Source organism: Callithrix jacchus, chromosome X (assembly GCF_049354715.1).
Source record: "Callithrix jacchus isolate 240 chromosome X, calJac240_pri, whole genome shotgun sequence".
NCBI lineage: Eukaryota > Metazoa > Chordata > Mammalia > Primates > Cebidae > Callithrix > Callithrix jacchus.
The window spans coordinates 150,790,188-150,812,263 of NC_133524.1; the positions used below are offsets into that span (position 1 = coordinate 150,790,188).

At 40.9% G+C, this 22,076-nt stretch overlaps 3 protein-coding genes across 7 annotated transcripts in view; 1 reads left to right on the forward strand and 2 right to left on the reverse strand.

The window, feature by feature from the left end:
- Positions 1–4,538: 4,538 nt before the first annotated feature.
- On the reverse strand, positions 4,539–14,535 carry CMC4 (C-X9-C motif containing 4). 4 transcript variants are annotated; one of them, XM_008990129.4, is made up of 3 exons: positions 13,993–14,535; positions 7,038–7,105; positions 4,539–4,910 (listed from the first exon to the last, which is right to left on the reverse strand). In XM_008990129.4, the coding sequence occupies exons 2-3, from the start codon at positions 7,093–7,095 to the stop codon at positions 4,762–4,764; spliced, it is 207 nt and encodes a 68-aa protein (XP_008988377.1). In that variant the 5' UTR covers positions 7,096–7,105; positions 13,993–14,535; the 3' UTR covers positions 4,539–4,761. The 4 variants fall into 4 exon arrangements, with proteins under 4 accessions (XP_008988377.1, XP_008988378.1, XP_003735919.1 ...); XM_008990130.5 differs by having other exon boundaries at positions 14,262–14,432; XM_003735871.5 differs by having other exon boundaries at positions 14,247–14,432.
- MTCP1 (mature T cell proliferation 1) lies at positions 8,103–14,535 on the reverse strand. Its single transcript, XM_035288846.3, has 5 exons — positions 13,993–14,535; positions 8,954–9,105; positions 8,667–8,837; positions 8,534–8,585; positions 8,103–8,447 (listed from the first exon to the last, which is right to left on the reverse strand). Exons 2-4 carry the CDS (start codon positions 9,056–9,058, stop codon positions 8,538–8,540), a joined length of 324 nt encoding a protein of 107 aa, XP_035144737.1. The 5' UTR covers positions 9,059–9,105; positions 13,993–14,535; the 3' UTR covers positions 8,103–8,447; positions 8,534–8,537.
- Positions 14,536–14,803: 268 nt separating this feature from the next.
- BRCC3 (BRCA1/BRCA2-containing complex subunit 3) overlaps positions 14,804–22,076 on the forward strand; it is an 81,695-nt gene continuing 74,422 nt past the window's right edge. For both annotated transcript variants that reach the window (XM_078363720.1, XM_008990134.5), the window contains exons 1-5: positions 14,804–14,944; positions 15,614–15,630; positions 16,687–16,741; positions 20,450–20,569; positions 21,768–21,855. In XM_078363720.1, the coding sequence (XP_078219846.1) occupies positions 14,822–14,944; positions 15,614–15,630; positions 16,687–16,741; positions 20,450–20,569; positions 21,768–21,855 (403 nt within the window). In that variant the 5' untranslated portion in view covers positions 14,804–14,821. The remainder of the gene's footprint in view (positions 14,945–15,613; positions 15,631–16,686; positions 16,742–20,449; positions 20,570–21,767; positions 21,856–22,076) is intronic.

The following is a 22,076-nucleotide window of genomic DNA, read 5'->3' on the forward strand; positions in this document are numbered from 1 at the left end:
GTGGCTAAACTACCTTGAGTTTCAGGTGGTGAATTGGAGTTAAGGTTCCCCCAAAAGAACAGCTGCCATTCCTCCATGTAAAACCGTGATGATTCCAGGACCAGGCAACTCCACCTTTCAATGCACTATTTTCATTTGACTGGAGAGGCCTCTTTAGCTAGGTACGTATTTTCTCCAGTAGCAAAGCTAAATAACGTTCTGAACTTCCTATTTAGTGGTGGTGGGATGGAAGTTTTTCCTTGGGAAGAGCGTTGTAACTGTGTATGGTCCAGGGAAACTTGACTTGGAATTTGTTCGGGGTTTCCTCACTCCTGGTGGCAGCAACGTGGTAACACCGCACTCAAGGCTTCCAAGTTGTCAACCAATAGGATGCCGTCTACGTAGTGAAAGCCCCCCTTCTGGTACCCTGCAGCGTAGTGGACAGCGTCCCGGCTCAGGGACCCCTCTGTCACCTTCCTGGCTACTATGGGTCCGACCTGAGTCCTCACCACTTTGACCCACCCTTTGGCCCAGCGTCTCTCCCGCAATGGGACCTGGTGGGATGGGACTTAGAGCATGCTACAGGAGAGGTAGAACGTTTGAATCTCTTCCCAAAGTTCTCCCCAGAGTCGGACAGCAGAGACTGATCCAGGGGCACTTTCTGGCGGCTGCCTGCTGGGGCTCAGCAGATTGAGTCTAATGTTTCAGTCTCCCTCAAGGATGTGTATCCTCATTGCTGACACGGGAGCTGGGTCGGGGGAGGGATGTGATGTTGGGGACCCTTGCTTGAGCAGACCGTTGTCATGAGTGTTATTGTCATTGTGGTAATATGTTAACGTGACTCTCCTCCCAAACGGCTGCTTGTTTGCTGTAATCTCCTGCCACTCAGCCTCCAGACATTCATTAACAGGACAGTGGAGGTCTTGACTCCCGCACCGCACCACTGGGTTGACAGTCCTTGCTACTGGATCTGGGCAGTTACTCTCTCATGGATGCTGGCAGAAGATGATTCAAGTTGGAGGACCAGGTTCTACAAGGAATGAACTCTTAGAAAATTCTAGCCGACATGCTCTTGGGGCGGGTGGTTCTGGTTTTGGAAAGCAGTTACTGTGTAGTTAACTATTGTAAGAATAGTCTCTCCATCATCCTTTTGTTTGATGTTTACCAGAAACATGGGCATAACTAATGGCTGGGCTTTTATTTGGAAACTACTTTTGTACAGTTGGGAAAATGCAAAATAAATCTCTGCGTGAAAAAATGGTATACAGATGGATTTGAAATTTTTGATACTCATCATTTCTTCTCACAGGGAAGCTCACAGCCAGTTTTGGACCCTGTAGGAAAATTTGCTGCCCTGTGGTCCCTCCACCAAATTATCAGCTTCATTTGTGTCATGAAATCCAGTATGATTTCTGGGAAATCAGGCCCAGAACTAAAATACACTTTCTGCCCAACTCTCTAAGACATCACACTAACACTTATTGGACAAAAAACCTATTTTAGTTCTGAGCCTGATTTTTCCAGAAGTCATATGGTGTGGCTTATATTTCTGATGTCTGCCTTCTTTTTAAGGGATCATTAATCTTAATACATGTTTTAAAGAAAACAGTGTTTTACTTTTTCACATTTTTATAAAGCTTTAAAGTCAGCTTATTGACTTGTCAAAACTTTTAAAATTTGAAATGGTAAGAAATGACAGGATTATGGAGAGCAGTGGTTTTCATCTTTGCTTGCACTTGGGAATCACTCGTGAAATTTTAAAAACTACTAATGCCTGACTCTCATCCTAGAGATTCTGATTTCACTGGTTGGGGTGTTCAGGCATCCTGAGGTTTTAAAGTGTCCTAAGATTTTTCTAATGAGCAGCTGAGACTGAGAACTACTGAAGTACAGAGTTGGAAGCTGCTGTAGAAAAATTAAGAGTTCTGCTGTTAACTCCTTAGCAGGGTTTTAAAGCCTTTTAAATTAAGTGCCATACAGCTTAGGATGCCTTCTGAATACTGAACATAAGTGTGATATTGTTCCTTAAATGTTTTAGGAATCGTGTGGAGTGAATGCAAGGAAAGTAGTTTCTCTTGGCATTTGAAAACTTGAAAATATATCCTAGAAATATTGTTTCTCAGACTTACTTGCATAAAAAGGATTATTATGTTTTAATATAAGTAATTTTCAGAAAAATGAATCCACATTTTACAGGATAACTAGATTCTATTTTAACTTTTTTTGGCTTTAAATGGGCATTATGGGAAACTCAGCATTAACCTTCTTTCATCCTTTTGTTGCCATTAAATTGCAGTAAGTTTATTTAAACTTCACGGTGCTTTCTGAGCCCTTATTAGCATGAGAAATTTTGTTCCCACATTTTGAAAATACGTTGAAAGACACACAGGTTGGCTGAACTGACAGGTTGCCCCATGAAAGTTGTGGGCTGGTATCATTCCCATCCTCATGTAACTGTTCGGCCTTCACATGTTGGTAAGTATTACGGGGTTGCAATGTTTATTGTTCTCAGAAATTAATATCATGTTTCCTTATTATTTGCATTGTGGCAAACGGCTTTTGTCAGTGGATGCTAAAACTATTGGGTGAAAAGTTTTGGGGTAATGTGATATTCATACGGTGACAAGATACCACCCAACAAATAACCATTACAAAGGGAAAACCACCTTTCTAGCTAAAAGGTCAGTCACTAACCAAGTGACTAAACTTAGCATCACTAATAGGGTTTTTTTTTCCAAAATGGGAGATCATAGTTCTCACCTTCTTAGAGTTCTTTCCTTAAGACTGAGATTCAGTGTTAATCTCAGTCCCTAACAATAAGAAGCATTCTATGATGGCTATTTTTATATATGTCATAATAATAGCTAAGAAGAATAAGCATTAAATCAATGTCTTCCAATAGATTTGTTGACTTAAAAAACAGAATCATTTAAAGAAGGAACTGCAATGAACCTTTCAAAACTGAAAGTACTATACTGATACAGTTTGGACTGTGTCCCCACCAAATCTCATGGTGAACTGTATTCTCTAATGAAGGTGGACCAAGGTGGGAGGTGATTGGATCACCGGGGTGGGTTTCTCATGGTTTAGCACCATCCCCTCTTGGTACTTTACTCATGATACAGAGTTCTCATGAGATCTGGTCATTGAAAAGTGTGTGACACTTCACTCTTTCTTGCTCCTGCTTTGGCCATGTGGAGTGCTCACTCCCCTTGTGCCTTCTGCCATAACTGAGTTTGTTGAGGCCTCCCTAGAAGCCCATCAGATGCAGTGCCATGCTTCCTGTACAGCCCATGGAACTGTGAGCCAATTAAACCTCCTTTCTTTATAAATTACCCAGTCTCAGGTATTTCTTTATAGCAATGCAACAATGGAGTAATACATGTGCTTTAGCAAAAAAACATTTAAAAGAGTCTGAAATTGGAGTAGTTAACTCAGTAAACATAACTTAGCAATAAAACACAGAAAACAATGTATTTGATCAGGTAGTGATTCCTAATGTAAATCACAGTATGACTGTCAACTGATAATTTTAAATGTAATTTAGATTTGTAGATGATGTAACATTAAAAATGTAAAATGGTTTATTATTTTATCATTAACACAAGACTCCATTTAAATGATTTCATGGGGATTTAGCACTGTTACTCTGGTTTGTTGACCAAATGTCTCTAAGGCAGCATTTCTCTAAGTATCTCTAGAGAGCATTCACAAGAGAGATGCTGTCTGCAAAACAGGTTTTCTTAGGCTTTTTGAAAACTCTAAAGTCTAGCAGGAAATTAACCTGTTTATTTGTACACAACTTAGCATTTCCCAATCTTACCTGAGCACAGAAGCCGTTTTTTTTCTTCCTGTTACAGCAATTCCTATAAACATTCTGGGGAATACTGCTTTAAAGAAAACAGTTGGTCTCAAATAATCATGGTATTTCAGTATCAGGGACCTAGCAGAAACTGTTCCTGCTTTTAGTCATCATCATTTTTTTAGAGGAGGGGCTCTGGTGGTTCAAGCATCCATTTGAGGAAAGCAAATGGCCTGTTGCATGCTGCCCTCCTACAGCTTTGTATTAATGTTGTCTGGATCTTCTGCAACAGGTTTTATTATTATCAGGATATAAAGAATAGATAAACCAACTAAGAGTTTGATTATCTTGTTGCCTACCTGACTTCCAATGAAATTTTTTTCTTCAGTTCCTTGATGATACATTAAGAATCATTAAACATTACAAGAATCATTTCTATGAATATTCAGCACTCTGGTTAGTCACTCCAGTGGGGATGCAAAAACAGAAAGAAATGCTCTTATTGGCATGTGGAAAGACACTTTTTGCTCTGCATTATTGGAAGCACAAAAGGTACTGAGTTCGTTTAAAGGAAACTTTGCATTAACATGTTATCTATAAAAGGTGTCAAAACTGTGATGTTGGAAGAGAGTCCTTTCACCTAACATAACCTCGTATGACTTAAGTTTGAGGAATGGCATTAGTGATCTGAACTCAAAGAAGAGAATTAATACCCTATATCTAATAGTCTTAAAATACATTTAGTACAAAACCAAAATTTTTCTCTTAAACATGTTTATTTTAGTAGCTCAGTTTATTACATTGTACATATTTGTCTTTGAATGTATTGTTTAAATTTCTGCCTGTTCTGCATAGATGGCATATTCATTAACTTTTATAGCTTTTTCATTTGCTATTTGCTGCTACCTGGCCTGAAGAACGACAGGAAGATTAAAAAACATTCATTCAATAGAAACATGGAGCAGCACTTCAGCAGAACTTCACTTCAATGCAGACTTCAGTGTTAGGTTTTCTTTGTCTTCTTTTTCAAATCCTGAACAGACGACAGATCTTCCCTTGGGATATTGAGCACAACACTTACGCAGTTCTTGGATGACAGCCTGACATTTTGATTCCATGTAGTTGTTGGCTGAAAAACATACAGGCAGACTCTAGTCATGATCTCATAGGACTAACAAGGTAAAGGGAAGTTTAGATCAGTGCTTCCCACTCCTTTTCACTTTCAGTACCTATGGAACTGGAAGAAGGAATATACACCAAAGTCGACTACATTCTTTCTAATTTAGAGACCTGTCAACAGGTTCATTGGGAAGAAAAGTATGATTTCAAAGTGGTTGAAAGCTATTTTAATTTCCTTTACGGTTAACAGCATACGTGCACCTTTTTCTAGGATATTGGTTTTTAACATCATTATTATTACTGGTCACTAATTTGATGAATTAGGAAAATGCACATACAGTTTTAGCTGATTGTTGGACCTCCTCTACCAAGGCTGTGTGTCAGGAATTGGGAAACTGCAGCCCATGAGGGTCAAATTCAGCCTGTTTTTACAGCTGGGAGCTAAGAATGGATTTTAGATTTTTAAAGGGTTGTAAACATACAACACATATACAATATATAAAATAAAGACCTTTAGCCTCCAAAGCCTAAAATGCTACTTGTTTGGCCTTCTTAATAAAACATTTGTAGACCCCTACTATACATAAACACTAAGTTAAGGAGGACCTGACCTAAAGGCTCTAGGTCAGCTGCTAATCTAATGAGCCTCCCAGTACTAAAATGGGATACATGGTAGTTAGCTCAGGATAGAAAAGACAACTCTTATTAGCAAGGTGGCTGACAGTCCAGATTTGGAGCTAGACCAAGTGGGGGGTTGGGGGCGTGTTCAAATTCCCACAATAACTTATGTGTTTGTTTTCCCATCTATGAAATGGGGGTCATAGTAGCATCTACGTCATGGATGAAAGGCTTAATACATGTAAAGTCCTTATCATGGGGTTTGTCATGTAGTGAGTGCTTAACGCTAACTCTTTTAGTCTTTCCACCTCTCAATCCTCCCACAGTGTGCCAAGGGGGTGTCACCAGCTCTTTTTAATGTGATTATTTTTTCCCTTAGCCATGGGTTACTTTAAACAAAGTAAGGATTTATTTGGGAGAGTGAATTAAATGCAAAAAACCTTTTTCCCTTTCCTTAAAGTCGGAAGGGGGGAAGAAAAGTATGACTAAAATGGCATTATTATACATCGACATTTGAATTTAAAAGATTTTATAAAATATTGCTTACATCAAAAAATGAAAAATCCAAGAATGAAAGCTAAAAATCCAAGAAAATACACAAAGTATTTATTTGACAGTGAATCTTTGGGGGAACTTTGAACATTTTTCCTTTATACCTTTTTATATTTTCATGACCATCCATCTCTATTACTTTACTAATGAGGAAAACTTATTAAAAATTTTTCAAATTCAGATAGTCTTATTGCTTTTTCTATTTGCTCTTCTGGCAATAATCATTCTCTGATTAGAAAACTGAAATCCTCCAACATTTGGTCAAACTTAGCAGCTGGACGAATGCAGGAATCACTTCAAATATGCTTTAGTTGACATTCACTTCTGCCTTTAAGAGTTAGTTGCTGACTTTGGCAGCCTGAATTACAATTGTTATTTCAACCCCACCTCTTCCAGATTGCTTTTAAAAAGTGAATTGTCAGCTGCAGTGAAGTAAAACCAACCAATTTTAAACTAGCCTTTTAGTAAAAAAACAAGCAAAAAACAAAGCCCTTTAGCTTAGCTTAGTAATTCTCAACTCTGGCTATTCATTAAAATCATCTGGTTAGCTTTCTAGACTGATTCCCAGCCAGACCCTAGCCCCAGGAAGTGTGAATTGTTCTAGGTAAGATTTTTAAGATCTCCAGGTGATGCTAATGTACGACCAGGAGTGAAAATCTCTAGCTTTGATTACTTTTTATTTTCTGCATCTTTGATGATACCATCAAGAAAATCTTCAGGATAATTGTTACATTCTTAAAAAACAGTTAAGGGCCGGGCCCAGTGGCTCACGCCTGTAATCCTAGCACTTTAGGAGGCCGAGGTGGGTGGATCGCCTGAGGTCAGGAGTTCAAGACCAGCCTGGCCATCATGGTGAAACCCCATCTTTAAAAAAAAAAAAAGAGTTAATACAGATAAAAGAATAAGTGGTCTCTTATAGTTAGTTCACAGTGGAAAAATAGTTTCAAAACATTTAACAATATACTACCTTGTAAACATTTCTGAATCTCACAGGCTTGCTTCTGGCATGGATCCTTCAGTGGCATATCCAGAAAACTAAAACAAGAAAAATGATTTTTATTTTGCTTTTTTTCCATAAAGACTTTAAAACCCCTCCATGTGGAATTTTCCTCTGAGACAAGCAGTATGCCCTTACAATTGCTGGAAAATAATTACACTAAAAATACTCTTCCCAAACATAGGATGAATCAACTGTATTTCTATAATATCCATTTCATTAGGTTTGGAAGATATATACATGAGGGAAAAAACCTTGAATTCAATCAACTCTTCTTGAATATTGTAAACCAACATTGGGCTAAAGGAGCCGAAGGCACAGCCTGGCTCTATCATTCGCAGAAGAAACCCTTGATAAATGATTAAACTCCTTGAGCTTTTTTTATTACTCATATATAAAACGGGAACCATACCTACCTCAAAGCATTGACAGGACGATTAAGTGTGATAAAGTATATAAAGGCAGAAAGGACTCAATACATGGTAGCTATTATTCCCAAGACTTCTTTTTTCTTTAAGTAAAACCTTACTTTTAATGTATATAAACTGTTAGGACTTTAACTCAGGAAATTCTTTACAAGTAGTAAATGTTTTCCTAGGAATCAGCAATATTTGGTGTTATTACTTCCTGAGAAAGGTGCCAGTTAAGCAGCTAAAATGGTTTTTCTTGAAATTCTTATAGAAACCAGCTTTTTAAAAATATCTGTAATCAGAGAATTAATTTAAGAGCCCACAATTTTGATCAGCAACTTCTAATAATTTGAAGACACAATTTCAGATAGAAAAAAGGCCCAGATGCCTTTGTAGCTAATTTCATCAATGCGTATCTCTTTTCAGAGCCCTTTAAATACTCAGTAGATCCAAATTAGGTCAGTACTGGGATGGGAAACACTGGAGCAAAACCCAGGATATTTACAGGATGGGAGAAGAAAAGGCAGGTGAATTGCCGCAGGGCAACTAAGCGACAAATAGATGTTGATGCTGCTAGGAGCTGCTCTCTTCTCTCTAAATCAGTACCAAGTCCTTGGTGATCAGGGCATCTGTTCTGTAGAAGGTGCTGACTTTTGTGGGATACATCAGATCCCAGGTCCAGCCGATGATGTCCATTAAGCGTTCTATGGCAATTTCCAAAGGAGTCAATTTCAAGTTACGGATCCTGACTAAGTGCTTTTGTTGACTTGCTTTCTGCCTGTGTAACCCTCTCTCTGCAGTTTCACTTGTAGTATTCTTCATGACCCTTCCTAAACTTCTGTGTTCTTGAGCAGTTTTTCAACCCACTCCCTCCCCCCAGGCCCAAGGGTGGGTGCACTGCAGTACTGGATGAAGTGATTGCCATATACTGAACAGAACAAAGGAGCATATCTTCGTAGAATCCCAGCACCTGGAAAAAAAAATCATTAAAATCACCACAACTGAATAGAGTCAAAACGAAGAGGGAGAGGATGGAGGAGAAATAGAAATACATACCAGGTTAGTCATCAGGCAAAAGCTTAAGCAGCAGCTCCTGTACTCCCCTGACCTGTCAGAAAAAGAAAAGTTTATAGAGTACTCTGTTACGAGAGTCCCAATACAATGGAAAATAATTAAGCAACATGTGTACCATTAAATGATGCTGTATCTGCCACAAGCGAGAGTTGTTATCCATGTAGCGCTCCTCCGGGTAGAGTTGCCACATGAGAGGTAGCTGGGAGGTAAGAAGGTGACTTGGCCTAGCTGCGTCACCTAAGGGAACCTGAATTTGCTGGACTCGTGCCCTTAGGAAAGTCGTCTCCTAATGGAAAGGAATGACCAAAAATAAAACCAAAGACTTCAGAATATTGAGACTGGAATAGAAACCAAGTTACTTGAAAGCAAAATCAAAGAAATAAGCAAAATGTAAACAGTTACCTCTTCCACGACGGCCACCCACGTGCGCTGGTATTCGTCGCGGTAGATACCCTCTTGGTGAACCCAGAGGTGATCGGGTGGAGCCCCCACATCCTCTCCTGCCATTCTGGGCTTTGGGTTCCAATTCTAGCCCTGCTTTTCTCCACCTAAGCCTGCAGCACCCGCGCACAGGACACAGGTGTGACTTTTTGGGTTTGAATGAACTCACCAGTAAGCAAGGTGATCTGGTACTAGCAACCACCAACCAGAACCAAACCTCATATATGTCTATTTGCACAACCTACATAGAACCAAGGACATCTGAAGCTTTCTGCAAGACAACTAAAGTGACATTAGGCAGAGACTCAGGTAGTGCTGCTGACTGCAAAGCACTCAAGAATTTGGCTAGGCGAGGAGTTCTGTGGAAATGTAGGACTAGCACTACAGGAAGCTGGGCAGTGGTCTCATACATACTGCATTCACAAGCGGTGTCTGGCAAAATACAGTTAGCAATAGAATATGCAAAGAGCGTGCCTAAGGAGACACTTATTTTGGCAGGAAGGCAGTATAACAGACACATGCATGCCACATTCCCCAGGTAAAAGCCACTTCCAAGCAGTTTCCATTTTAGAAGGTAAGATTCTGAAGGACATATATGCATGGCTTTCAGAGTTGATACAGAAAGTGTTTGTTTTAAGGGCAAAGGATCTATTTACCAGTTACTAAGAAAGTTTATATACAGTGATGGGCATTTCTAGAAGGGGATTTTCTTGCTATGAAAAGTAAGGTAGCTTCATGGAATTTCTGACCTGCAAGAGACTTTGGAGATCATTGTGATCTGGAGCTGAGTGAGTGCAAATGAAAGTTATCCAGATAGGTCCCTGTTTTCTTTTAATAATTTTGCAGGATACTACAGGAGCCCATTTTTCCATAGAGGACTCAGTATAAATTTTGATCTCCTAAGCCAGAAGACCAGAAGCATATTTGAGAGGTGTAAAGGAAGCATATCTCCCAAAGCATGAGTGGTAGGGCAAAATATAACGATCCTCTGCTGAAGCCCCAGATCTCATTTCAGGACCTCACAATAACTTGATGTGAACCTTTTAGCATTATGGCGCAGTTGTACTGTATTTCTACCTTTGGCCAGAGCATAGATATGGCACTGGGGGGAGCTGCCCCACAAACCAAAGACCTCCTATTTCCATTAGGTGGCCATTAGATGGGAAAGGAAATGCAGCGTGGGAGAGTGGTTGTTAGAGTCCTCAAAATGAGACTGTCAAGAGCAACCAGATGCTTCACCCATTAAACCTTGAGTGCATCTGACTCAGCCTGGTGTAAGCTCCTATGTTAGTTTTCATGCATATGAACTGTACCATTTCAAACTCATCCAAACTTTCTCCTCAACCAAACCCTGATTTCTCTGAGTGGCAATCCCACCATTCCTGATCCTGCAGACTCAAAACTTATGAGTTATCTTGGATTTCTTCCTCTATATGTCACCAATTCCAGCAGGCACTACAACTACCACTGCAATTGAGACAAACTTTCCCCAAATACCAGGCTCATTTCTCGCTCTGTACCCTTGCTCTTGCTTTCCACTTGCCTAAAATGCCTCCTGGGTCTCTCTGCCTATCTTAGTGCTATTATAGCAGAGTCCAGGTGTCTGCCTCCTCTATGAATCTTTAGAAAATTATTGCATCTTATGACTACTGTAACATTTATATTTAAACAAAATCACCTTACACATTTGCTTTGCTTATTTCACAAGTCCTGTCTTCCCTAAAGCACAGTATTGTATATTGCTCAGTAGCAGGAATGATACAGTTCTGGGCACCCCAAGCTCATATACTGGTTAAGAAATGTTTTTGTGAACAGGTGTATATCTATGGTGGGCAGGGAAAGGAAACAAAGGAAGGCCACAGTGTAGTCATGGTTGGCTATGTATAGACGGGTAGAGATTGATTCTCTAGGCATAAAAGTGTCTAGCTATATATAATTTATAATTTATACATAATTTTTTCCAAAGCCCCCCTTTTTCCCATTTAGCAAATACAGTTGTTTTGCCTCTCCTTCTTCCCAAAGGTTTGGAAAAGAAAAATACAAATAAAAACGTGATAAATACTGTCAAAATAAAATAATACAAAAGCTTGGATTTCAAGCACAAAAGATTTAAGTGTGGCCAATAATTGTGTTTAAAAAGTGGAAACCACCGGGCGCGGTGGCTCAAGCCTGTAATCCCAGCACTTTGGGAGGCCGAGGCGGGTGGATCACGAGGTCAGGAGATCGAGACCATCCCGGTCAACATGGTGAAACCCCGTCTCTACTAAAAATACAAAAAATTAGCTGGGCACGGTGGTGCGTACCTGTAATCCCAGCTACTCGGGAGGCTGAGGCAGGAGAACTGCCTGAACCCAGGAGGCGGAGGTTGCGGTGAGCCGAGATCGCGCCATTGCACTCCAGCCTGGGTAACGAGAGCGAAACTCCATCTCAAAACAAAAAAAATAAATAAATAAAAAATAAAAATAAAAAAAGTGGAAATCTGTGTTAAGGGTTTCAGAACCATCTCAATTTCATAGATAAATCCTAGCAACAACCAAAATGTTGACATTTAAATTTGTTTTGAATGGAAAACAAAATTGTCTTGGTTATACTGACATTTAAAGGAAATAATGCCAGTGGAATAGGGGGCAAGGAGACTGGAGATGATGGTCTGAGTTACTGAGTCACTACAAAGAGGCCTGTGGAGTCACTACAAAATATTCTCAAAGAAAGGCAGTGTGATGCGCTGCTGTGACCCAAAGGTCAACATCGTGGGCATCAGCATGATGATCCTGGGAACAACCCCTCAGCACATTATCCTGGATTTGTGTGTGCTACCATTCCAAGGGCATGCAGGCCCAGAGAAAGGCAACTGCGGTGATCAAGTGACATAGAAGCCACCATATGAGCACAAACTAACAACATCCTCAGCACAAAAAAGCAAAGGCTGAGGAAGAGGGATTCTGATCAAAGCCTATAAAATCACAGGTTTCATAATGTGATTCTTAGAAAACTTGCTCTCAACGTTTTCCTTGGTCAAATAAGTTTGGGAATCTTGGAGAGTCATAAAGTACATTAGTGTAGTAACCGTTCTGGCAAGGTATGCGGTAAAGAAACTTTATGTTAACATTTCCCAAATTTATTTGACTAGAGAACATTTTATTTATTTGCACAAGATACTTGTTTACAAAATTCAGGACTTCTGGAACTAAGACGGATCATCTTTGAAAACCTCAACATAGAATTAGTTACAAGGTGCAATACAACATATGGAATATAAACTTGTGCAACTCAGAGAATACTGCCAGCTGCAAATACAAATGAATTTCAAAAATGTTTAGATAGCTGCATAACTTCATCATCCACTAGAAGAGACTGTCCCATGTGGGCCACCTTGATTTCACGGCCAGCGAGCACACTAGCCAAGACAGACGATTTCTTAGTAAGGCATTTTGTAAATTAGGATCTAAATGGATGACATATAAGATAGAAGGGCTTCCTTAGGTAGTAATCAAAGTAAAACTATCATTTTTCCTTTACAGATTAAATTCTTTTGTTTTTTTAAAAAAGTATTGTTTGCTTTAATTGCCAGGTTGATGAACAGTTTTTGAGCATTGATCAGTTGAATACACTTATTTTATTAGAAGTCACTTAATAAACATGTCCAATTACAATGAGTGAAATTACCAAGAACACAGGCCCAGGCCTGTGTATGAATCCTGAGTCTGCTATTTACTAGCTTTGTAACCTTGGATAAGTTAATGTTCTCTACCTCAGTTTCCTGAGGTGTAAAATGAGAATTAAAGAACATATTAATCACGGTAGTCTTTAGCATTTCCTATATATTGACATGTATTGACTCATTTAATTTTCCCAGTCTTCATAGGACACTACGAGGTAGGCTGTATTATTATCATCCCCACTTAAAGGTGAGGAAAAGTAAGGCACAGAGAAGTTAGGTAACTTGCTCAGGGTCACACAGTGGGGAAGTTGTTGAGCTTGATTCTAACTGGGGCAGATTACATGTACCAGGCATATAAATGCCTAGTAACTAGCTTATAATAAGCTTGCCACAAATGTTAATGATTTTGTTCAACTTTAATTAAATGCCTGGAGCTGTAAAAGGCAGCCATGACCATTAGAAAAGTTAGTGAACTTCATTCTGGAATATGAGATTGACTACCACCAATAACAAACAAAAGGTATTTTTCTTCCTGAAAGTGCTATATGCCGTCACCAAATATTAATATAATAATGAGAAGAACAGCCGTTCCTGCTTCAGCTCAGGATGGGGCATACTAGCCACAAACAGTAATTGAAAATGATATATGGTATAAAATTGAAACAAGAGAAAATTTAGATGGGTCCAATGTAATTGCACATGAAAATTTTCCAACCTTCATCATGATCAAATTAATTATAGAAAGATGTGCCATGTGATCCTCACAAATCTTCAGGTAAAAACGGAGGCTGCTGGCGGGCACATAACAGACAGTTGCACTGGGTGGGGGCCCTATGTGTGGGGAGACTTGGGTTGGAACTGACTTGGGAGAAAAGAGCAAAGCATCAACACTTCAAGTAGCACCTTGGGAATGTTCCCTTTCCAGTACTGCCATACCTGCCTGGCTTCAAAACTACACAAAGTGGAAAACCAAGTCAAAGAAATGAGCACGGACGGGCTGTGGAGGCGGCATGGCATATATTGTGCTTCCAAAATCCACGTGTGATTCCTAGACTTGTGAGTTGGAAGATCTGTACTTTTATCCTTGGCACGTTTGACATACCTCGAAATAAAATTACTGTTACATATATTTTTACTGTCTGATATGGAGACAAGGAGACCCGAGGATACCTAAAGTGATACATCCGAACTTGAATAAACACTGAAGTCCTCCAATTCCCCTTCCCTGTATCCAACAAATAGCTACCTAAAAGCCTTTGTAGAAAGTAGCAGCAGCCAAGCTTAAGAGTGATACTTTTTCAGATACAGTATAACACTGTTTCTGCAAAAGGTTACTCACATGAATATAATGTTTCTTGGGCTAATTAATCCGCCTTGAGAACAGCTAGGCTAAAACTTCCAGGTCTCCCACCCCGGGCTACTCAAGCCAGGAACGCGACGTGAGCCCGGGGTGAGCCGAGGGGCATCCCGGGCCGAGGTCACTCGAACCGAAGTTAGAGGCACGGGCCGGCAACCGGAAGTGGTCCAGGGAGAGTTGTACGAGATTCGGGGGCTGTGACTTGGAAATAAAACAAAATAAAATAAAACCTTAACTGTTTGGGGACTGACTTTCAAAAGAGCGTCCCCCTGGCTCAAGAGGCCGGCGTTCGCGGAGATGTCGTCGTAAAGGGCTGTCCCCCAAGCGTGTAGGCCGCGCACGGGTTTCCTTAGCGGGCGGGCAAAATGGGCGCCGGTACTCGCGAGGCGCCTGCCCAGGCGCCCGGGCGCCGCTCAGAGTACGCCCGCCTGCGGCCCCAGAGCGCCGCCTCCCTGCCACCCCCGCCGCCCGGCCTGACGCCCGGACCGCGGCCGGCCACCGCCCTCCGCCCCGACGGCCACGCCTGCCCCAACCCTCGCGGGCGTATCCCAGGTGCTGCTGGGGGGGCCCCGCCCCCGCGCCCCGAGGCCCGCCCCCGCGCGCCAGCCTCGCGCCCGCTGCCCCCTCCTCGCCCCCTCAGCCCCGCCCCTCAGCCCCGCCCGCTCCGTAAGCCCCGCCCCCAAGGAACCCGCGCGCCGAAGGCCAGGCCTGGGCGGAGCGCAGGGCGCGGACGCTGGGGAGGCTGCGCCGCAGCACCCGGTTGGTCAGAACCAAGTGGGCCCGAGGCGGACGTGAGAAGGGTCGGGCCAAGATGGCGGTGCAGGTGGTGCAGGCGGTGCAGGCGGTTCATCTCGAGTCTGACGCTTTCCTCGTTTGTCTCAACCACGCTTTGAGCACAGAGAAGGAGGAGGTGATGGGGCTGTGCATAGGGGAGGTGAGTAGCTCTGTCATCCTGGCTGGAACCCTGCTGAGCAGTCCCAGTGTCTCCCCGGGGTGGTGCCGACAGCTCCCAGGGCTGCGGAGGCCACAGGCATCCTCCATTTAGATCCTTGGATACCCTTTACATGGCTCTGTCGCGGGGATCCCCGTTTCTTCTGGCCGCCTGACACTTCTTTACTCTCCTGCGAGCCCTCAGCGGTGTGGACAGGCCCCGGGAGCCTTGCCTTTTCTCCTGTATTCTGGGACTTCTCTTTAGATCTGCGCTTTTCGCCCGTTGACCAAAACTGCAAGGCAGGTCAGAAAGACTCTGGAGTATAATGAGGACGTCCGGGTATTGCGACGCAGCAGCTGACCACAGTTAGAACCCTTTGCCTCGCCTCGAGTCTTCCGTCTAGGGAGCAAAGATGAACCAAAGCATTTGGACGGTATCGAAGAGCCTAACTAGAAGGTGCGGGGCTTGAAGGAAGCAAAAGTTTCCGCTGCATTGTGCTGCAGAGGGGCCAAAGAGGATGAGGAAATACAGTTTAGCTGTTTACAGTTTAAAGTAATTCCCCAGTCTTTCATGCCGTGTACATGAACACATGACCGAATTGTCATATAATGTGCATCCATGTACCTCAAGCATAATGTAATCAATAATGTTTTCTGCTTTTTCCCACTCTAGTTGAACGATGATACAAGGTAAGACTATATTTGTTTACTCATATCCTATAATCTCTTAGTCATTGTTAACTCAAAATTATGGCGACTTTGGCAATACTGTGTCCGGATAGTGTCTTAAATTAATTATCATTACAACTCCTGGGCTCCCTCCATAATACCATATGACTTCCACCCCAACCCTGAACTTTGGTTTCTGCCTTACCTCATTCAGTTTAGATATGAGGTAAACATCTTAATAAGCATTTTCGTAATTGTTGTGTTTTGGGGATTAGACAGGGTCTCACTCTGTCAACCAGGCTGGAGTGCACTAGTGTGATCTCAGCTCCCTGTAACCTCCACCTCCCGGGTTCAAGCGATTTTCATTCCTCAGCCTCTTGAATAGCTGGGATTACAGGTACCCATCACCACACCCAGCTATTTTTTTTCCTTTTTGTATTTTTTGTACATACAGGATTTCACCATGTTGGGCAGGCTGGCCTCGAACTCCTGGGCTCAAGCAGTCTGCCTGCCTCGACCTCCCAGAGTGCTGGGATTACAGGCATGAGCCACCACGCCTGGCGTTGTTCAGTGTATTTCATGTTCTCTCTCTCCCCTTAAATTCCAATGAGATATCAGTAATTTTCTTTGTGACACAGAACATATAGAGGCATTTCCCCGTTGATCCTTTCCTTCATGTAAATTGACAGTGTGGCATTGCCTTTCCTCCTGGTGAGCCTCACAGTTATCTCAGAGATCCCCAGTAGCTTCAATGCTTGATGTGGTGAAACCTTTGGGTAATATTTTAATTTAAACTTCAAATCATACCATAGTGTACTTTTCAAGCCCACCTCCTTAATACCCAGGATTCCAGGAATTTAGCTTTGGCCATGATAACTTTATACACTCAGCCATTTGTGCATGTGTCCCAGATTGCTTCTAACAGATAGAGTGCAGCTCTAGCCTCAGTTGAGTTTCCCTCCTCTCCTTTGGTCTCTGGTAAGATTTCATTGCAAAAACAATTGTTATTTTGCTTTAATTCCCTTTTTATATTCCAAACCCCACTTTCTTTTTTTTTTTCTAATTTGTTACCAATAGGAGTGACTCCAAATTTGCATATACTGGAACGGAAATGCGCACAGTTGCTGAAAAGGTATGTGTGCTAGAATTTTGCATCGTGGAAACTTGCAGTTCGGGAAAGATTTCTGTAATCCAGTGATCTCAGCCAGAGTATCTGGTTTCTGGCGGGATGAGATATTCTTTCTAGTAAAATCAGATGAAGAGTCTACTCACTGGGAATGGGACCTATTTTCTGTTCTTTGTAGCAAATTGTTTCTACTTGATCAAGATTAGTAATTCTCTCCTTGCTGTCACTGCCTGTTTTCTGGCCCTTCTCCCACTTTCCTTGAGACTTTGGCATGTGGTTCACATCATTATTACCTCTTTATCCCAATCCAACATCTACTCATGCAACCCTCTCTTAAACAGGCAGATTAACCACAGCATCATAGTTCTTAGTCTACATTGACTTTCTTCCTGTCTGCACTCCTACACCACCTTTTCTGGCATGCTCTAGCCTTGATGGTCTAGTGTAATGCTTCTTACGTAATCATGACATAGGAACAGTTCATTTTTTCCCCAATCTGTCGTAGATCGATGCTTTTGTAAAATGCAATAAAAACGAATCACTTCCCCTTCTCCCACCATGTTATCAGGCCACGGCTTCATCTACTTATTACTACTATTTACAAACTTTTCCACCTTAATCACTTTGTATCTCTTCCTATATCAGAGAAATAAGTTATCTTCCTGTCCAAAGCTGCAGCTTTTTCAGAGACCTTGTTTATCATGTTCTGTTTCTTTTCTGGGTCTTTTCCCTGTCACCTGATTCTTTTCTCTTAGGATAAAAATATGCTGAAAACACTCTCATTTTCAGAAAGGAAAGCTGCTTCTTAATCCTGTATCTTCAGCTGTAGTCACTACTCTTATATCATTCCTTTAATAGCCAGACTTCTTAAAAGAATAGGCTTGCAGTTACTACTCTTTCACTTTCCCCAGTCAAACCCACTGAGGGCTGGTTTCTAATTCTAGTTTTGGTGGATTCTTTCCTGGTGCTTATCTTAATCTTTCTCCTTGAATCTGTGAATTATCATGAGTTTTTCCTGGTTTTGCTGTATTGCCTTTATTCCTCTTTCCCCCTTTCCTTTATAGACTCCTCTTCTTCCTCTGTCTATGCATTAAATATTACTCGTTTCTGTTAGGCACTGAAATTTCTGACCAAAGCAAGAAAGAGAGAAAGACACAATTCACCCTGGGCATCAGTTACTAAGACACATTCCAAATCTTAATGATGTGATTTTATTTTTAAGATTTCATGCCCTTGTCTTGAGTTTTATGTCAGTTTGTACTTTCTAAATTAGATTTTAAACTTTATTAGTTAAGCTGCCTTTTTTGTGTTGCATAGTGCATTTTGTATCCTTTTATTTTTAGCCTTTCTGTGTACTAGTATTTAAAATGTTTCTCTTATTAGCGGTAAATAGTTTTAAAAAAATCCAGTGTGATAATCCTTTTAATTGGAGTATTTAGTTAAAAAAAAATCACAAAAAATATATATAATGTGAGCCATGAATGTAATCCATATATATAATTTAAATTTTTTTAGTAATCACAGTAAAAAGGAATAAATTAAATTGATTTGAAGGGTGCATTTTATTTAACCTAAATATCTGAAGGATTATTATTTTAATATGTAGTGAATATTAAGAAATGTTGAGATATTTTATGTTTCTTTCTTTTCCTTTTTGTGTTGTCTTTGAATTCCATATGTATTTTACACTTGCTGCATATCTGAAATCAGACCAGTGTTGCACAGTGAAAGTCTATAGCTTGTTTCAAAAGCCTCCTCTCAGATTTCACCCTTGTCCATTCAGCATCTGATAATGCTAAGTCCACTCTTTCCCTTGACAGTCTTGTACCATTTCATTGTTCTGGTTTTGCCTTCTTTGTCTTCCTCCCTGGCCCTTCTTTTTCTTCCCCATCCTAAATGTGGCCACTCCTCTTGATTCAGGCCAAGACCTCTGCTCCCTTTCTCCACACTTAGTTTGTCCACTCATAAAAGCTTTATTGATTCCTGCATTGATTCCGATTTAGTCTAAGCTATAATACCACTTGCCTGCTAAAAATTGCCATATTGTATATCTCTCATCCCAGATTATCTCATCTAAAAACAAGCTCATCTTCTTTCCTTCCTGACCCTTTCTAAACTTTGATCTGCCTCACATCTTCTACCTGGTTTCAACTTTGAAACTTTAGAGTCGTTTTTGGCAGGTTCCTGTCCCCCATCACCCATGGTCCGTAAGCTACGAAATCTTATAGAGTCATTCTTTTTAATGGGTCTCAAATCTGTTTCTTCCATCTCTGCCATCTGCTTAGCCCAGTACTTCATTGTTACTTCATGTACAGTTTATCTGAAATATTTTTTTTCCTTGGAGTTCATCCTGCAAATCATGGCTTGGCATTTGAGGTCTTGTGCATTTTCACTGTACCTTTCTTAGATTTGCCATCTGCCGTTTCACCTCAAGCTCTGCATCCAAATCAGCTCGCTAACTTGACTCCCAGACACCTCATTCACACTTTACTACTTCCATTTGGCACCTGTAGAGAATCATTGTTCCCTTCTCCCACAGTAATCAAGGAATAAATACATTTGTCTGCCTTTTCTATGTAGATTTATTTTTTTCTTTTTTAGACTCATATTCTACTTATGTAGAAGATTATTTTTCTAATATAAGTGAGTTCTTTCCTCTGAGCTCCTGTATTAGTCTGTTACCACACTGCTATAAAGAACTCCCTGAGGCCAGGCGTGGTGGTTTATGCCTGTAATCTCAGCACTTTGGGAGGTGAGGCAGGCCTGAGGTCAGGAGTTCGAGACCATCCTAGCCAACATGGCTACCAAAAAATATAGAAAGCCAGGTGTGGTGGCGTGTGCCTGTAATCCCAGCTGCTGGGAAGGCTGGGGTAGAAGAATCACTTGAACCCAGGAGGTGGAGGTTGGAGCCAAGATCACACCACTGAATTCCAGCCTGGGCAACAGAGTGAGACCCTGTCTCAAAAAAAAAAAAAAAAAAAACCTCCCTGAGACTGGGTAATTTATAAAGAAAACAGGTTTAATTGACTCACAGTTCCGTGTGGCTGGGGAGGCTTCAGGAAACTTGGTGGAAGGTGAAGGGGAAGCAAGGCACGTCTTACATTGTGGTAGGAGAGAGAGAGACAGCGGGTGGGGAAGTGCCACACTTCTAAACCATCAGATCTCCTGAGAACTCATCTCATATGATGAGAACACCATGCGGGAAATCCAGCCGTACAATCCAATCACTTCTCACCAAGTCCCTCCCCTGATATGTGGAGTTTACAATGTGAAATGAAATTTGGGTGGGGACACAGAGCCCAGCCATATCATCTACTATGGCATTGACTTACTACATTATCTTAGTGGAGTTTCATGAATGATAACTTGCCACTCAACCATGTTGTCAGCACATTGAACCCTTTGTCAGGTTTTTGTTCCTTTGTATGACCCAGTGTTTTGTACATAGTTGTAAGTCAAATAATTACTAGTCGATCATTCTAAAAGTCCTTCCTTAATCTAAATATTAGCATATGTATTTTATATTTTTGTGTCTGAAATATATATATTGAGGTTGGGTGTCTTTGAAACATTTCAGTATTCATGCGAAAAGTGTCAGTTTTCTAAAGTGGAATATTTAATCTGATTTTGTAATAAAATGCAATTCAGTAGTTGAATTGGGGCTGTTTTATTGGAGAGAGCCATAAGTAACCATTTTTGTGGATTTTCCTTTAGGTTGATGCTGTCAGAATTGTTCACATTCATTCTGTCATCATCTTAAGACGTTCTGATAAGAGGAAGGACCGAGTTGAAATTTCTCCAGAGCAGCTGTCTGCAGCTTCAACAGAGGCAGAGATATCCTTAGTGGTCAATAGAAGCTTTGATGTGCTCTGGGGTTGCTGGGCCACATTGGTCTGCTTGCTACAGTCATCCTGCTTCATGTGGTTTCATAAATTTTCTTTCCTTAGATTCAGTTGTTTGGTTATTAGAATTTCTCTCTATTTCTCCTTTTGAGTGGGTTTTATTGTAAGAATTAGAAATTTCTGACATTCCTGCTCCTAAATGCCAAAAGATCTCAGGGTCAAACACTGTGACAGTGAACTCTGTGTGGAGTCCCCTCCATCTTCCTCCCTAGTCTTCTCTCCATTCCTCCCTGCCCCTCCTTCTAGTTGTCCTAGTATCATTTAGTTTCTAGGCCTTTTACTATCTTGCTCTCTATCCTCTTGAGAGATTCTCATTTGTGACTTTCTCTCAAAAAATGCAATGCTGGGAACTGAATGCAATATTTCATGTTAAATATAACCCCAAATGATCAAAAATGGGGCATTTGTTTCCTGTGATTTGTTTCTGTATGATTCAGAATGCCCTGGCCGGTGCCTCTTAGGTGAATATGAAGCTGATCCCCATCTTGCTTGAGAGCTGGGCAGAGTTATCTTTTATTTTCTTGAGGGTTCCTTTCTCTGGCCTCTAATAGTTTCCTCACATGCTTCCGCTCATCAGTTATCTGCTGAATATTCAAGTGCGGATATGCAGGATATCTCTTTGCAGCTCTCCTCTCAGGACCTCTGCCCTGCAAACTTCAGCTGCAATTAGTATTTGTTAAGCACTTACTAGGTGCCAGGCACTATGCTAAACACCTTGTGTGGATGATTGCATTTACTTTTCACTGCTCTGAAACATTAGTCCCCTGCCTCAGTCCGCAGCTGAAAAAAATGGGCTAAAAGAAGTAAAGTAGTTTCTCTTGGCATTTGAAAACTTGAAAATATATCCTATAAATATTGTTTCTCAGACTTACTTGCATAAAAAGGATTATTATGTTTTAATATAAGTAATTTTCAGAAAAACGAATCCACATTTTACAGGATAACTAGATTCTATTTTAACTTTTTTTGGCTTTAAATGGGCATTATGGGAAACTCAGCATTAACCTTCTTTCATCCTTTTGTTGCCATTAAATTGCAGTAAGTTTATTTAAACTTCACGGTGCTTTCTGAGCCCTTATTAGCATGAGAAATTTTGTTCCCACATTTTGAAAATACCTTGACAGACACACAGGTTGGCTGAACTGACAGGTCGCCCCATGAGAGTTGTGGGCTGGTATCATTCCCATCCTCATATAACTGTCTGGCCTTCACATGTTGGTAAGTATTATGGGGTTGCAATGTTTATTCTCAGAAATTAATATAATGTTTCCTTCTTTATTATGTAGGGTATGGTTATTTTGAATCAAATTTTGTCCTTAACCAGTTGTTATTATTTTGATTTATTTTACTATGTATTAAAAGTAATGATTTATATCATATTGATTGTTTTTAATAAGCTTGTCAGTTGATATGAAAAAATTAAACTGTTAACTAAAAAT